Source organism: Perna viridis, chromosome 4 (assembly GCF_037379345.1).
Source record: "Perna viridis isolate PV_CMFRI_1.1 ecotype Kerala chromosome 4, ASM3737934v1, whole genome shotgun sequence".
NCBI lineage: Eukaryota > Metazoa > Mollusca > Bivalvia > Mytilida > Mytilidae > Perna > Perna viridis.
Window position 1 is genome coordinate 9325670 of NC_142448.1, and position 17064 is coordinate 9342733.

Sequence of the window (17064 nt, forward strand, 5' to 3'; positions counted from 1 at the left end):
TGATTATTGAAATACGCTTTAATCACAACAAGCAAAAATACACGTGCACAGAATTTCAAACAGTTAAAAGCACAATGTACAATGTATACATGTTCAAATCAAAGCAGCATTAATAGTATAAAGAAATACACTTGAGCTAATATGTATAGTGAAAAGTCATACCCAAATGTGTAGTTCGAGAATCATGGGGGTACATTCACTATATTTCTATATATTATACTTGTACCTGAAATAATATTTTTTATCTTGGCTATTTTATAAAACAGATATATCTATATATATAACTAAAAACACGATCTTGAAGGCATACTCGGTGTTTCAACGGCCATTCAAGTATCCAATAACCGGTCACTACACCGATAACCTAAACGTCCTACATGCCCGTGAGTACTTGTTATATTTTTTTGAGGGTGTCTATTTTGTTTTTGTCTTTGTCAATTTATAAATGTATGTTCTCGAACGTTGTTTGTCCATGGATTTACAATATGATACCCCCATTTTCATTGCCCTCCCCCACACTTTGGTATTATCTGTATCTAGGAGTTTAATCTACTATAAAAATCATTGATAACAATTATGAATAATAAGGCCTATTAAACTGACATATCGATTTGAAAGTTAAAATAAAAAGTAAATTAGTGTGTAACTATGATTTAATTGTGTATTTTATCATAAAAAGTAATTACTTAAAATAAATTATTGATCTTTATTTTAGTTTAAACATATTTATTCAAATATAAGCACAAGCAAATACTGTATACACATTTACATACAAAATCATGGTAGGATTCGGAAAGAAGCTAGATAGCTTATACAAAGTTCCGTGTCCTTAAGAGTAAACTTGCAGGAATATTCCTATAAATAAGATGCATGTGGAATGATTTTCATAATTGACTAGTAAATAAGACAAACGAATAGAAAAACAAAAATGGAATTACAAAATTAGTGTAGAGATGCAGTATATGGAAGTCATGCATTTATAAACCTTTTACTTTTGATAATAAACTTCTGAACTTTAAGAAAAACTTCTACATTTTGTTCAGCATTTAGAATATTTGAGCCATACAACAATACATTTACAGTAATAGGTACATCAAGTGCCATAGAAAATGTGATTTGATTTCGTAATAAAGTATAAAAAAATGTTATATTTGCCCTAGTCGTGTACCAATAAAGTAAAGATTCGGACATTCTATCAAATGTTCCTTAATCTTATTTCTAAAAATGTTAGTGGAACTAGAACTCCTGGTATTCTGAGGAAGTTTGTCCCACAGTTTAACTGTTGATGGCAGAAAGTATTCAGAATAGAAGTTAGTTCTCGTGCGAATTTCTAAAATATTTTGTGATTGTCTAGTATAATGTTCATGCAAGGAATCAACCGAGTTAGGAATTAACGATTGCAAATACTCTGGAGTTTCCTTGTTGATAATCTGATATAATAATATGTTTTTCCCTTCTGTCCGAAAGTTTTTCCCATCCCGTTTCCTTATACAGTTCCTTGATAGATGTTAATTTGGTCACAATTCGCATAGCTTCTATCTGAACATTTTCTAGCTTGTTAACTAAAGACATTGTCGAATTGTCCCAAATAACATCACCATATTCTAAAATTGGCCGAATAAATGAAAAATACATTTTCTCTAAGGTGATTCTGTCAAGAATGAAACGCATCTTTCGTAAAATATTAATCCTACTATGAGACTTTTTAACTATGTAGTCAATGTGGTCATGCCAAGAACCATTATTTGAAAAAATGATACCAAGATATTTATGGGATTCAACTTCCTGAAAGTCCTGGACATTCTTCATTTTATGTAAATTTTTTATAGCCGGCAAAATAGCAGAAACCTACTGGATAAAAAAACACGGCAAACAAGCAACAAAACAAGGAGTTAAATATATAAAGATCCTTGAACAAAATAAAAAACAAAAACAAAATTTTGTCTCGGGACTGATTTCATTATCTTAGGTATTTAGTCTCAAAACTAACTTTGGTGCCGAGATGTTCAATGGATAAATGTGTGTAGAATTAATTTCTACTCAATTTTATGCATTTCACTGACTGGTTGAGGTTGCCTTTAACGTCTTTGTTTTCAAAGATTGTAACATTTCTTCGGTCGAGATTAAGCAAGGAACACAAACTTTGATGACGTAGAAGGGATATTGCACAAGCGACTGAGATATGGACCGACAAATTCTATTTTTGGATTCCAGTTTTCTATAAAGTTACGCAACTTCTACCCTGAACTCATGTTCTTTTTAAGAAATCGAAACAGAAATTAGAATTATTTGATAAAATATTGCATTGATATCTGAGTCCTTTTTAATCTGATGAGAAATGGAGTCAAACAATTCCTGTCCAGTCTGCCACGAGGGCATCGAAATATATGCCGTGGGTTGTTGTGACCATGTCATCTGTTACAAGTGTTCATGTCGGATGCGAGTATTGTGTGAACAATTTTACTGTCCGATTTGTCGTACAGATCTTCCACAGGTCAGTCCAAATGATATTGAGTGTAATAATAAACAGCTGTCACTGTTTGAAGTGATTTTGCGAGAGCAGTCACCAAGCCGTAAGGGTGAAATTCCGAATTTCTGTGGTTTAACCATCTTCTCTGTTGGGTTAAATAATGTACATATACAAGTATGGCTAATCTTAAGTGCATATACAGTCAATTTGTTGACAGAAGACAGTCACACGTAATCTTTCCGAGTGACAGCAGTCACTGTGAGGATGGATATGTACATCTGTACAAGTACATGTATGTGACATTTATTTTACATGTCCTGTAACTGCATACATGTACATGCATGCTATTTTTCATTGACATGTAGCGCATTCACAAAAAAATATTGATGTGCATTTTGGTAAAGAAGATCAATTTGCTTTTAGCAGATAATGATGGTCATCAGGGGTAAACTACATAATGTACATTTGACATGTGCAAAACTAGTCTGTTATTGAATGTTTAAAGGTTAAGACAAAATTAAGTGGTGAATTAATTAGTAGCATTAAATATCATTGAGTATACTATATAATGAACATTATACATTGTACACGTACATGTGGCAATGCGACAATGAAATCATAGAAAATTCATAAAAATAAGCTTTAACGAAGTTTTACTCAGTATTAATGCATTGCTTATATTTATTTCTGTTGTGTTCAGAATGTAGTCATATTAAGTACGTGTAATAGGGTTGACAGGGTATTTTGAAAAGTAATTTATTAAATTTAATTACATGTAATCAGATTGTGGGGTGATTAATGATTACATTGATTACTTGGAGTTTGCAGTTAATGATTACAATTATCCAATCTCTTTAACTTTTTGTTATAATTATAGGTCTATTTTGTGAAACAGACCAAGAAATTTGAAGATATTCCTAGGTATGGGTACATTGCAAATAGGAAAAACAAAGTTTTTTATGAGAATGATACAATCAAGCATGCGTTTGATAAACTATTGGAGAATCGATGTAAGTTGTGTACCCATGCTAGACCAGAGCGAACATTTAAGGATTTGGAAAAGCACATGAGAAAAGAGCACACTCTTTTTTACTGTAATCTATGTGTAGAACACTTGAAGGTAAGAAGGAACCAAATGACTAACATGTACAGTGTACTGATTTTATTCTTCTACATGTACATTTTTTGTATTTGTATTGAAATAAAAACAAATTAAAAAAAAAAGGCTTACATGTGTATATTTAATTTGATCATAGGTTGTTACTTCTGTGCAGTCTTAAAAATAAAAAACAAACATCATGTCAGGAGGTGGTCATTTGACAAGTTCAAGATAATTTCAACTTTCACTTTTATAGACAAAACCTGTCTTCATGTTTTTTTTATACTGTTATACATTGTACAACGTACTGTACATGTACATGTAATTTTCAATTTTAGCTAGTAATGTTGTTGCCTTTAGTAATTCCAAGTATTAGGTGTATTCTTCTCCTTACTAGATTATTTTTGTTAGCATTTATAAAATTTGAGGTCATGAATTGATAATATTATGCATTACATTGTATATTTTGTATATACATTGTACAAATGCTGTATGTACATGTATGCATCTTGCCATTACAAGATATTGATATTGTTGAATTTCTACTGCAGTTATTCCCTTCTGAACGCAAATATTATAACCGACATGATTTGGCACAGCATCGCCGTCAGGGAGATAAAGATGACAGTTCATATAAAGGTCACCCATTGTGTGAATTTTGTGATGATAGATTCCTGGACAAGGATGAGTTGTATAGACATTTAAGAAAAGAACACTTTTTTTGCCATTTCTGTGATCCTGAAGGTTCCAGTGAGTTCTACAAGTAAGTTACTAAAATTCAATTAGATACATTTAATCAAAAAAGAGAATACTGCAGTTCAAATAGGTTTATGAAGTTTCGGTTGACTAGTAAATATATTGCAAAATTATTACTTGAAAAAACCAGTCTGGTTGAGGTATTACTGAACATTTTGTATGGGAATCTTAAATTGAAGAAGCAAGTGCATTTTATTATTAAATTGACATGTTTTATTTTCCAAGAGACCAAGACCTACCGTATTTTGGAATGTATTAATTTATGTGCACATTTTTACATTGACATCATTTCCAGATTATAGGGGTGCATATTATGCATCAATACATAAGAATTGGCCACAAAATAAAAGAGTTGTAATGTAAACAAACTGAAAGTGAAATGTTACTGAAAGAAAGTTTATCTTACCATCAAATACATCTTAGTATTGAATTTTCAACGATATTTTCTTCAAATCATGTTCAGATGTCTTAATACATGTTTCAGAGAAAGGTTTTCAATATTTTTGTATAAAAACACAGAGATTAAAATAAAACATCTAAAAACCAAAAAGTAACATTTTTGTCAAACCCTCCTTATTAAATGCTTTTGCAGCTGAAAATTATTATTTTGAAACTTTTTCTGATTGCTTCTTACAATTTTCCTCCTTAAAAGTATGTTTTAATATGAAAAATTGTGAAATTTGAGTTACACGTACAACCGAAAGTAGAAATGTCAAATGAGAACTTAAAAAATGTGATGTGTAGTAGGTTTTTACTCTCCAAGTGCTGACTTTTGGCAATTTTGATTGCAAAACTGAACTCGCACTGGCGTTTGCCATAGCATTCTTACTGTGATAATGGGTCTCCACACCGAAGAGTTGTTGAAATACAATAAAATGCAAATCAGCGACGAAATTCTGGATATTGTTTTTTCTTTTGCCGACGCCATAAAAAAGTTAAGGTTGGTTGAGTTACTGGCAACACATATTTTTTTTAGGCCTGACTTTTGATTTTGCTTTATAAGCCATTTCATTTATCCTGTGTCCAATTTTATCATGCTTCAAAATTAAAATTATCCAATTTATGTAGCTACTGATCTTTCACTTTGTTTAAGTCTGAATATTAGTTTCTTTCCTTCACATTGACTGTAGAAAATGCCGCCTCAAGGTGAAACAATCGACCAATCAAGTGCAAAATATAGATCTTTTAAAGACTTACAAAATTTTACTGCAGTATGTATTTTTGTAAGTCTAAAAAAACTAGTTTTCACACACATTGAGCTTCAAAATTGCACTGCATTTAATGCATAAATGCGTAATATACATTTGTACATACCAAAATACGGTATTTCATGTTCTATTCTTACAAATGCAAAAAAATGTGGTCATGATATGTTATGATGTTGTCATCGTCAGTTGTTGTTCGTAAAATTTTTTTGTCTGTGTGGTAACATTAGTTGTAGTGAACCAGATGTCATTGAATGTTGATATATTGTTACTTGCTGCTTGAGAAAACTTGCTACTTAAAATGGAGTTGATGCGATATGCAAAGATAGAGCCAAAAGGGGTAAAATAGGTGTTCATTTAGAATTGATGCAGAAGGTTTATTTTCATTCAATCATGAGAATCATTTGTTTATTATTTTTTTAATAATAATTAACAGTTTAAATAGCATTTACATGTAACATTGTCAGTCTGTGGGGTCCAAAATGGGGCTACACCTTAAGAAAATTAACTTTTTTATTTCTTGTCTGATTTTTTTAAGAGTCATCAAACAGATTTTTGGTGTCTGTTACAGTCTTTGAGTTATAAGGATCCGAAGGGGGCCTCACAAAAAAAAATAAAAATAAAATAAATAAAAAAAAAAAAATTGTCTCTTTTATGTTTGGTCTGATTTTGATTTTTTTTTTTTTTTTTTTTTTTTATTAAATACCCCACGAACAATCTGTTTTTACTGGATTCCTGATGGAAGTCCCATACTGAAGACAAGGACTGTAAGAAGTATGCTTTCAATAGAAAATTTACTCTATCATTTAGTGTTTTTGAAAAAAAAATAAGGTGCAAAGTGATCCATGAACGCAGTCTGAACGGAATTTTGTACTTAGAATGACTTTAAAAAAATTGTGCAATATTGTATCCAATGAATTGTTGTGTCCATGATGTACTGTAAGTCCCTATGTTTAGTGTGTCAAATACACGTTTAACACTATTTCACTACTGTAAAATAAGAGGTAATTGCTTGCTTTTATTGTTGTGAAACGTGTGACGGAATTGTACATTGTAGTCACCAAAGGACTTCTCTTAACTGACAAATACAATAAAAATATGTACATGTAACTGTATGTAGAATTTATTAAAACCATATAGGTTTAATGATAAAAAATCAGTTTTCATGTTAAGACTTATATAATGATATGCATTTCTAATACAAATTGTGTACTTAATTTTAAATAATGCTACAATCTTTAGAAAAAAACTTAAAATCACGGTCCAATCGATTGATTTAAACACCCCTTGTTAGTCTTTTTAATGATGTTATTAAGGAAATTATGAAAAAACAAATAAAATTGTAATGGATTTTATTTCAGTTTGAAAGGAACTACATTGTATCATGATAAAAGTTTTTACTTACATCTATCTACAGCGACTATCCAGATTTGAAGAATCATTTCCGAGAAAAACATTACCTATGCCAGGAAGGAGCTTGTTCTGGACCAGAAATTCGCCTGACCCATGCTTTTCGTTCCAAGATAGATCTTCAGGCCCATACTACAGCTGAACATGCTAGTAATCTAACTAAAGCCCAGGCTAAACAACTTAGAACTATTGATATTGACTATCAACTGCCAAGAAGAGATAGACGCAGGGATAGAGGTAGAGATATGTTTGTTTAGAAAATGGATCAGACAGTATTATGTATTTTTTTTTAATTAAGATAGAAATGAACATGACTGTCATCTCACATGTACCTAAAAGATTTGTAAATTTGTCACAATAAAAGTCTGTTACCACCCTTAAAGAGAGAAAAGGTAGTTCATGCAAGGGTATGAAAGTAGGCGCAACCAAAGTGTATTATACTGTCAGTGACTGTATCTCTTCAGTGAATATACTGTCAATGCAGTTTGGTTGCTCAAATAGAAAGATTGCAGTATCAGAAGTGTTTACCATGAAGATTTCACATCATTTAGAATTACGAAATTAAACTGCAAATTACGATCTATAGATTGTTAATCTCTCCATGGCTATAACATTGGTTCCCTTGATTACTCTTCCATAACACTCATGAAAAAATGACACAAAGTTCTAGATATTATGATTCATCTTCATAAATTATGACTAAAAGTATGGTTGGTTTTGAAGTAGCATAAACAGGTCTGCAGTATAACTCGGTACATTTGTATAACTGTAATTTATTTGCCAGGTGCTTTATCCTGAAATCCTGAAGAATGATTCAGAGCATATTTTGTACCTTAAGAAGTTAATCATTGTTCACTATTCAATACAATCACAATCAGGGATTTCATTATTTGTTTGCAGTGCAGGTACCTTTGGTTTTTGTAGGAGGTACTTTTCTTCATTTTGTTTAATAAAAATGTACTGCCTCTTAATGAAAGGCCTGCACAATGTACCATGTATACCTAATAATGTTTGTGCAAATTTTGTTTTGTTTTGTCTGATAGTTATACATTTTTGTCACAGGAGTAATAAATGCTGGTGATTATGAAGATGTTAGACCAGTACAAACTCAGGTGTATCACAATAGTCGTGGAGGAAGACAAAGATCAGATGATAAGAGGGGATTTAGTAAAGCCAACTTTAGGTAATATTAATCAAACTTAAAGATGGTAAATTTAGTACTAGACTTAAGCAATATCTATTTGCAATAGTAAACAATGTCATAACTTGTTAAGTTTTTTGTTGTTGTATATTGATATGGTGTTGTTGTCTTTGTCACTTGTCCCAACTGTTCAGATTGATTAATTGTTGGGGTTTAACGCCTGAGCAGCAGTATTTCAGCTACATTTAGGCAATGAACATGAAATAGATGATAAAACGAACAAATGATGATGAAATGAAATATGGGATGGGACACAAGGATAATGGGGTCGACAAAATTTTGATTGCCACTGGAAATAGAGCGGTGGGTAGAATCCGGCAATTTAGCCTCCAGTGACAGAGCCCTATGGTTTCTACTCCTGGAGAATACCACAGAAGGGTTTTTTAATGTGCGAGGAACCTGGCATGTTTCCCAACACGTGCACCACCACAGTTTGCGGTCAGGTTTTCCATATTATGGCCTGACGACTCCAGCATGTAACATGCCAGGGTTACCCCATTCTACCACCTGAGGCACACAACCCAGTTGCTCTATGGGCAGTGCACCCTAGCCCCTGGCCAGGGTTCTGAGCACTATTTAGTCACCTTTTACAAGAAGCTTAGCGCTGCTGCAGGCCTATTCTTTTGACACTCAGACCCGCATGGGGCCCCAACTGTTCAGGGCTTGACATCTGCGGTCATGTCAGGCTGCGCCCGCAAAGCATTTTACAAGTGTTTTCCAGATGTCCGGACTATAAGTTAGTTAAAAAAATGGATATCTTAAATTATATTACTTGCAAGATGTCATACCTTAGAAGGAGACTGGGATTGTTTTTGAGCTAATTGGAATCGAGGAGTACAATTGGACCAGAAACAAAAATTTATTTTGATTTCTTGGTGAAAACTAGAGTAAAAGGGAACGTATCACTTTGAAATTCTACCACAACGTGTTATCCCCCCCCCCCCCCCCCCCCCCAAAAAAAAAAAAAAAAAATAAAATAAAATAATTCTTATACTATGTCAAATAACAAATTGAAAGGTGTTTCACTCACCAACTGTTCAATGCCCATGAAGCATTTTATTTTTGATTTGTCTTGCTCTTGTCCCATGTATGTTTTGCTGGAACAGCCCTGAACTATCAATGTTTACAATTTTCTTTTTCAAAAAATGCTTTTTATTACACTAAAATAGGATTTTTGAAATTACACATAATTTTTTTTTAATTGCACATTAATTTAAATTATATATGAATTAATGAATCAGTTATAACTTTTTGCAGTGAAGAAGATATGAACAGAGCAATTAATGCTTCACTGGATGTTATGAAAGAAAAAGAAAAAGAGGACAAGGCTTTAAAAGAAGAAAAAACAGTAGACAAAGTGGTTCGAGATCAGGATAATTTTCCATCTTTAGGTGCAGTCAAACCTGAACAATGCTCCAACTGCCCTGCTGAGTCTGAGTATAAAGATGGAGGTTCAGGACAAGAAGACTTCAATATGGCAAAGCAAATAGCTCTGAAAAACAAGAGGTCTGTTCAGTATGGTAGATTGATATCAAATGAATTCCCAACATTATCCGGGGATACTCCATCAATGTCAAGGCCTACAGAAATAAAAGATCAAAAAGACAAACCATCCTCTGTTCCTGTTACAAGCTCACAGGTAGTATCAAAAACTACAACAAAGCCAACACCTAAGTATACCAGCACTGTTAGTAAAGGTTCATTGCACAGTGAAGATTTTCCTGGTTTACCTACAAAATCATCAACACAACCTGCTATTGGTTCTGCTTCATGGGTTTCAAAACAACCAAAGAAAGAATCTAAACAAGCTGCTGCAATGCCTATACAAGCTACTGTCAATAAAACCAATAACAATACAAAAACTAAAGGTAGTAAGATATTAAAGGCCTTTAATGACACCAATGATTTCCCTGCTTTAGGAGGTAAGCCTACTCAACCTCTAGACACTAATATTAATTGGTTACAGAAGTCTGCTAAAGAAAAGGGAAAATCTAAATCCGAGAAGAAGTCTATTGATTGGTTTGATGCTGATGATGGCTTTAAGTATAGTATTGACAATGTGACTAAAATATCTCAAAATAAGTCTAAGGATGAGAAAAAAACAAGTAATAATAATGATAGTAAAAAGAAAAAGAAGAAGAAAGACACAAATAAATCGTCTGATAACTCATCACCAACAATATCATTAGTCAGTGGTTCTAGTTTAGATAGTATTGCTAGTAGTTTGTTGGGTAACAATTCTGACAAGAAACCTGTTAAAGTAGACAGTCCAAAACCTGAAAAGAAAGTAGTGGTAGAAAGGACTGAGAGTCCTGTCACATTTCAGACTGTTGACAAAAAGGCAAAATCTTGTCCTGTACCATCAATAGATAACAAATTTTCAGTGCTCAATGATGATGTTGAAACCGAAACTTGCTTGGTACCAGAACCAGAGCACTTTAAACCTTCTAAAAAGAAAAGCATGACATTAAAACCTGATGATTTCCCTGCCTTAGGTTCAACCAAGTCTAGCCAAGCACCACCTCCTGGGTTTGCTAAGCCTTTAGTTGTTACATCTGACACTAAAAATCCCCCAGGTTTTCCTGATGGATCATCAGGGAAGAGACCTCCTCCTGGCTTCAGCAGCATGCCTCAGACTTCTCAGGAAAATGGTCATGTGGATCCTGAAGAGAAGAAATGTACCTTTACTTTGAAGAATATTATGCCAATGATGAGTGAAATAAATAATTTTGAATATGTGTCTGTTCAGAATTCAAATGTAAGAAATAAACAGCTAATTCAAGACATTTTAAGCCACCTTGGTGATAGTCAGGAAAGTTTTGATGAATTTAAGTCAGTCTCAGCAGCATTCCGACAAGGAGACACTGATGCCATGACTTATTATAATACATGTGAGAAGCTCATTGGGAAAGATAATTTCAACAATATATTCCCAGAACTTCTAGTCCTTCTTCCTAACATCAATAAACAGCAAGAACTATTATCTACATACAGGACACATCAGGACAAATCAAAAAGTGATAAAGTAATCAGAATTAGTGGTAAAAGTGCTCAAGCTCCATGGAGTTCTACATTTCAATCATGTCCGACATGTCGACAGGTGCTCCTTTCTTCAGATGTATCTGAGCATACAATTGTACATGATAACACATCAGACTTTCCTTCGCTGAGTGGAGGAGGAGGACCTGGACTGAGAGCTTGGGTGAAGGGGAAGTAACTGTGTTTTAATATTTTTATATGTGATTTGCTTTTGTTTTACAGTGCTCCATGTCTCTCTTTTCCAACTTTACCCTATGATAGCTTTAAGTCCTTAAATGGAATGTCAATAAAGTTGCATCATTACTTTTAAGTAATACTTACTTCTCAGTTAGTATCATAAGGTAAATGTATAACTTTTTACATGTTTAAATAGGGTTAAAATGTTTGCCAAAATAACTGCTTAACTTAAGACTTCAAGTACACTGTGGATTGAAATGTGTTTAGATAAAACAGTTCTTTGAATAACAGAACATACATGTACATGTGTTTTATGGCAATTAGACGTTTTTTTCTCAAATAAAATTAGATAAATTTTAGATAAAATAGTTTTACACCATGTACATGGACACTAATCATTTTCTTACCAAGGAGCCTGGGATTTTTTGTAAATCAACTATGGATAAAAAAATAATTCAATATTGCCTTCATTACTTGACAATGTAAACTTTTAATAAAATTTGAACTCAAACTGCTGCTTGAGTGAAAAAAATTCTTTTTGAAAAGAAAAGCATCTCAGGCCGCCTTGAGAAGAAAATGGTCAGTGCCTAATGTAAAGAATCATAATGTTTGTTCAAATTCGATGTTAAGCAATGAATACTGATTGTTAATCTTTGCACTGTTTTAGTCATCTCATAATTACCTTTTTATGCTAAATAGTCATGTTTAAAAAGATTTATATAAATTCTTCTTCAGTCATAAGTGTAAAATATTTCTCCTCTGGATTTGGTAAAATGAAGATTTTCAACATCCAAGCTTTGGAGAGTATGTTAAAATCATAATTTTACCATAAAGAGTGAAAAAAAAATTAAAGAATAGGCTGAAGCAGAATTGTTTTCCACCGTGAAATCTGTAGAAAACATGCATTTTTTATGGAGAATGGCAGGAAAAGTCTCACAGAAATTTAATCACTGTCCTGTGTTTAAAAAGTCACATGTATGCATTTTTAATCAGCTTCTTAGAATTGGAGAAAATATTGATTCATATTCTAGACTAATAATTGATAAACTTGGATATGTACATGTATAATTGAGTTCAATGTATTTTGTTATTAATTAAGCTTTCATTTTCTTGTTTCTTGTGCATATCCAGTTTTAAACTGTATTCACCTATTTTGTAATGTGTTTATTTTTATTTTTTCCTGGCAGTGCCTGTTTGTTTTCTCTGATGCAAATCAGATAACAGTAAATTATGCTCTCTGATTTTAAATGGATTTTTATACCTCCTAAACAATGTTGGAAAAATACTTCTAGGCTCCAGGGAAATATGAGTTCTCAGATGCTGTCTGTTGTTGTTTATGAAATCTCTTTCATGGAAAGCAACATTTTGATGGTTCTGACATTGCTCTCCCATAACAACTTGTGATGTCATAGACAGATGATAGCAAGAATTTCTGCCATGACAAGATGCTGAATTATGCCTCTGTTTTTGTTTTGAAAAATTAAGAGAAACAGAATCTATGTCTTTAGTTCATTGATTACTAAATTTCTTACATATTGAGAAATTTCATAAATTTCATAATCCACATGCTATTGTTGTAACTTCTGTATTTGAAATTTCATACAAACACAACATTCAACAATCTTCTAAGTGCTGAAGCTATCATCATTGATTGTAGAAATTTGGTTTGCCTATAAATAAATAAGTGAATGAATCTCTAATTAAATAGTACAAGTATCCAAACCACAAAAGTCAGACTATGATTGGGTTTAGGGTTATAATTTTAAAACTAAATGTTTGAAAGAGTAATCAAGGGAACCAAGGTTATAGCGGTAATTGAAAGAATGTAATCCAGGGACAAAGACCAGACATGGAAAACAGTCATACACAACAAAGAACATAAAGTAACTAAAATCATACATACAAAGTAACAAAAGCAAATGAGCAACTCGGACTCCACTAAAAACTGGGAGCATGGACCAGGTGCACCGGTAGGGTAAGCGTCCTCAGCTTTTCTAGAAACACCCGCCGAGTTGCTCATAAAAAGTCAAGTCCGGGGTAGACAAAAGAGGAAAGGAAAACTATGACTCGTTGAATAAATCAGTTTTCATGGTACAGATGGATACACCATAACGATCCACGAGTTCATGATGACGACCATAGAACTTCTGTAGTGATGACTTCAATCTTGTAGCAACATAACCCTGTTCCAGAAGCCTATTTGTTAAAATTTGTTAAAATACTTGTTATCTAGCGCGATACAAAAAGTCTGCGTAGTTTCGGCAAGCTCTGGCATAACGTATGAGTTGTGATATGAACACTCCATACGCAGGTGCCGAAGGGATGTTGTCACAGATGAAATGAAAATTGACAATTCTGAATGAAAAGTCATCACGTTTGTCGTAAAGTTTGGTCAATAGTTTTCCATTACCATCGATTTCTAAGTGTAGGTCAATATATGAGGCTGTCTGTAGTATCCTTTATCTCAAGTTCTTTTGGGTAGATGCGATGTATCAAATCCCCGAAATTAGGATTGTTTAAAGATAATACGTCATGTATATGGCGGAAACTGAGATTGAAGGATCTAGCCAAACGGTATCTCTTTCTAATCAGATCAGCTATAAAGTCAGCCTCATAAGAGTGAAGGAATAGGTCAGCAAGTAAAGGAGCACAATTCGATCCCATTGAATAAACGCCAATTGAATTTTGGTTTTAGGGGTTATAATTCTAAATGTTTAAGAATGAGTGGCTGGAATGTGCACACAATTCTATTTTAGCTGACGCACATTTAGTAAGAATCTCTATGAAATTGTATTACAAGCTTTCCTATTGCATTTGTCAGGTTGGTCAATTACCTATCATTAAACAGTCATTTTTCTGGTTTTTGTACATTAACTTGAGTAGAAGTGTGTTGATTTCTTTAAGATTTTGTACCACAGTGTTCCATATCATAAATTTAAGGCTAAATGTAATATTAATGGTACATGTATTTACATTTGGACCATTTTCCTGGATTAAGACCGATTGATATAAATTATATACTATGTCAAACACCTTATCACAATCCAAGTTACGGAAAATATCAAGTATTTAATGTTTTGTTCATACTTATCTTATCTTGGTAGGCAAAAACTTTCAAGTAAATGTGTACCAGGTCCTCATCAGTTTCAAATGCTCGGTCCTTTATCATGGGAACATGTATCTGTGAAGACGTACTCTTTTGCATGCAAACTACATGTAGATGATAAAGAGTAGTAGTTCATTTTTCAGAACCAATATTTTTCCTCTTTTTGTTAGAATAGCTTGGTTAGATTTTTACACAATATTATAAACCTGTACTTCATATCCTTATCTAACAAAAGTGTGGATCTGACTAAACTGATATGTATGAGTAACAGTATTACCCTTTCTCCACATACAGGATGTGATACAAACTCCCTCGGTGTATCCAAATTAGAATTACGGTGTGCACATGATGATTAGACACTAATCTGCACACCACATACTACTTGTGTCATTTTGCATAGGCTCAAATTCCATTTTTTTCAACTTCAACATACATGTATTATGATCGTCTCCTTAAGTTTAACCTGAATCAATCTATGCATCATTAAAATGCCATATGTATACACTTAAAATCTGAAAATATATTAAAAAATAAATTCAGTCACTGACCACTTTATGTACAAATTAGACAAAAAATGATTGTGGACTTTTTCCACACTGACATAACACAAGTGCTCTTAACATTGACGGGGACATATAATACAGTTGGTATTATATATGTTTCAGACATTGTGTAGAAATATATTTTACGATCGCAAACAAAATTGGGCCTTATAATGGTGTCACCCTGTCGTCGTGGAGTCTGTTAACTTAATTGGAACTTGAAGTAAAACTAATCAAAGCAATAATGGAAGGAACTTTACACTAAATATTCATGTTAAAGGATCAAGACAAATACAACACTTAACAGAAAATTAACCATACTACAAAAAAACCTAAATATTTTATATTTATAGCATGCTTCTAGCAAAAGTGTGCAAATTACTGTAATGTCACTCGTCAGTAGCTGTTGATTGGTTTTTTTTTCATCTTTTCCTGAGATTCACTCACAAATATTGGTCAAATGAGTAAAATTCACTCAACATATCAAAAACATTATGCAAAATACTGCATTTATTTATGATAAATTGAGTAAACTTATCCAATTTTTTTGGAATCTTGACGAGACTCTTCCTAAGGGTATGGCGAAGGGTCATGAGCACTACAGTTCATGGAGGTTTTTACCCAAATCATTTAAAGAAAGGGAAGTAGGTGTTCTAATTAGAATAGTAAGAAAAAAGGTTTATTGTTTATCCAATTGTCAATGTGTTCCTTTTGGAATTATGTTTTTTTTTTACAGTTTTCACATGGTCGGAACTATTTTGCTGTGATATAATGGTGCGGGTTTTCATGCAATAATTTTGATATTAGTTGATCTTTATAAAATTTTAAAACATGGTTCAAAACCTGATAAACACGATCGGTATTGATTTTCGGGGTTATGACCCAAAGGGGCCAAAAACAAGCATTTCAAAGAATTTAACTATATGCATGTAACTCCAGTAAAGCTTATGGATGTTTTTTTATGTTATCCACAATATTCTGTGAAAATTGATTTTGGATGAAGACTTGGACATTTTCGAAATTAGGGACCAGAAACATGCATCATTTTACTTATGTCCATAAAATAACTTGACTATACGTGAATTGATCTTTTTGAAACTTAACTGAAATACAAGGTGTCATATCGCAAAATTGGATTGATTTAGAGGGTTCAAAATATTAGGATTAAAGGGCAAGAAACCAGCATTTTCCGAGTGTCCCGATATTAACTTTAGTAAAAGTGAATGCACCTCTTTAAGATTTTACTACAAGTTGCCATACCACTAAAGGTGTCTGTAATTGGGGTTGTGACCCGAGCCAAGAGTAAGGAGCAAGAAGCAATTTATTTTTTCTGATTTGAGGATGACAACTTGAGTAAAAGGTAATGAACCCTTTTTAAATTGTACAAGGTGCCATTCTCACAAAAGAAGGTCCAGATTTGTTTTGGAGGTTTTGACTGGAACCATTAAGAAGCTAGGGGTCCACATAGTGGCCACTTCCATTCTGGTCATATTTTTTTTCTATATGATATTTGGCCATGCCAAAAGTGTTTTTTTTTTTTACATATTTGTTCGGATTTTGATTTTAAAAAATATTTCTCATAAAAATTTTCAAGCATATTTCAGATACCTAACGTTTTTTCGAGTCAGATGAGACCAAAGAGACTATACTCCAAATAATCGATTTATTAGCTCACCTTGTCAAAGGCCATGTAAGCTATTGCCATCGCTCGTCGTCCGTCGTCGTCGTTAACAATTTTTTAAAACTTTTCTCCTCTGACACTACTTGACCAATTGGAACCAAACTTTGTATGTATGTTCCTTGGGATATCCTGCATATAACTGATGTGGGGATTTTTTTATCTGCTAAAAAAACATTGCCGCTGTTACTAAAAATAAAACGGGTCAGGCAGTAATTTTTTGCTTATATCTCCAAAACTGTTGGAGTAAAAGAGATCTATCTGTGTTGAAATTTGTGTTTTATTCTGTTTAGCCATGTTGGAGTTATTGTCCTTTTTATGTTTTTTTGCTATTTTTAATGTTGTCTCCTTCAAAAATCTTCTCTTCTGACACTATTTGAC

General features: G+C 32.9%; 1 protein-coding gene across 1 annotated transcript; it reads left to right on the forward strand.

Annotated features, from left to right (window-relative positions):
• The first annotated feature begins 2132 nt into the window (after nt 1-2132).
• On the forward strand, nt 2133-12923 carry LOC148618758 (E3 ubiquitin-protein ligase ZNF598-like). The gene is made up of 6 exons (XM_088577939.1): nt 2133-2494; nt 3348-3590; nt 4121-4332; nt 6948-7177; nt 8003-8123; nt 9399-12923. The coding sequence occupies exons 1-6, from the start codon at nt 2339-2341 to the stop codon at nt 11356-11358; spliced, it is 2922 nt and encodes a 973-aa protein (XP_088434065.1). The 5' UTR covers nt 2133-2338; the 3' UTR covers nt 11359-12923.
• The last annotated feature ends 4141 nt before the right edge of the window (nt 12924-17064 follow it).

Coding starts and splice junctions, on each gene's coding strand:
- LOC148618758 (XM_088577939.1), top strand. CDS start 2,339: ATGGAGTCAAACAATTCCTGTCCAGTCTGCCACGAGGGCATCGAAATA. Junction 4,333..6,947: donor GGTTCCAGTGAGTTCTACAA/GTAAGTTACTAA, acceptor ATCTATCTACAG/CGACTATCCAGATTTGAAGA. Junction 8,124..9,398: donor TTTAGTAAAGCCAACTTTAG/GTAATATTAATC, acceptor AACTTTTTGCAG/TGAAGAAGATATGAACAGAG.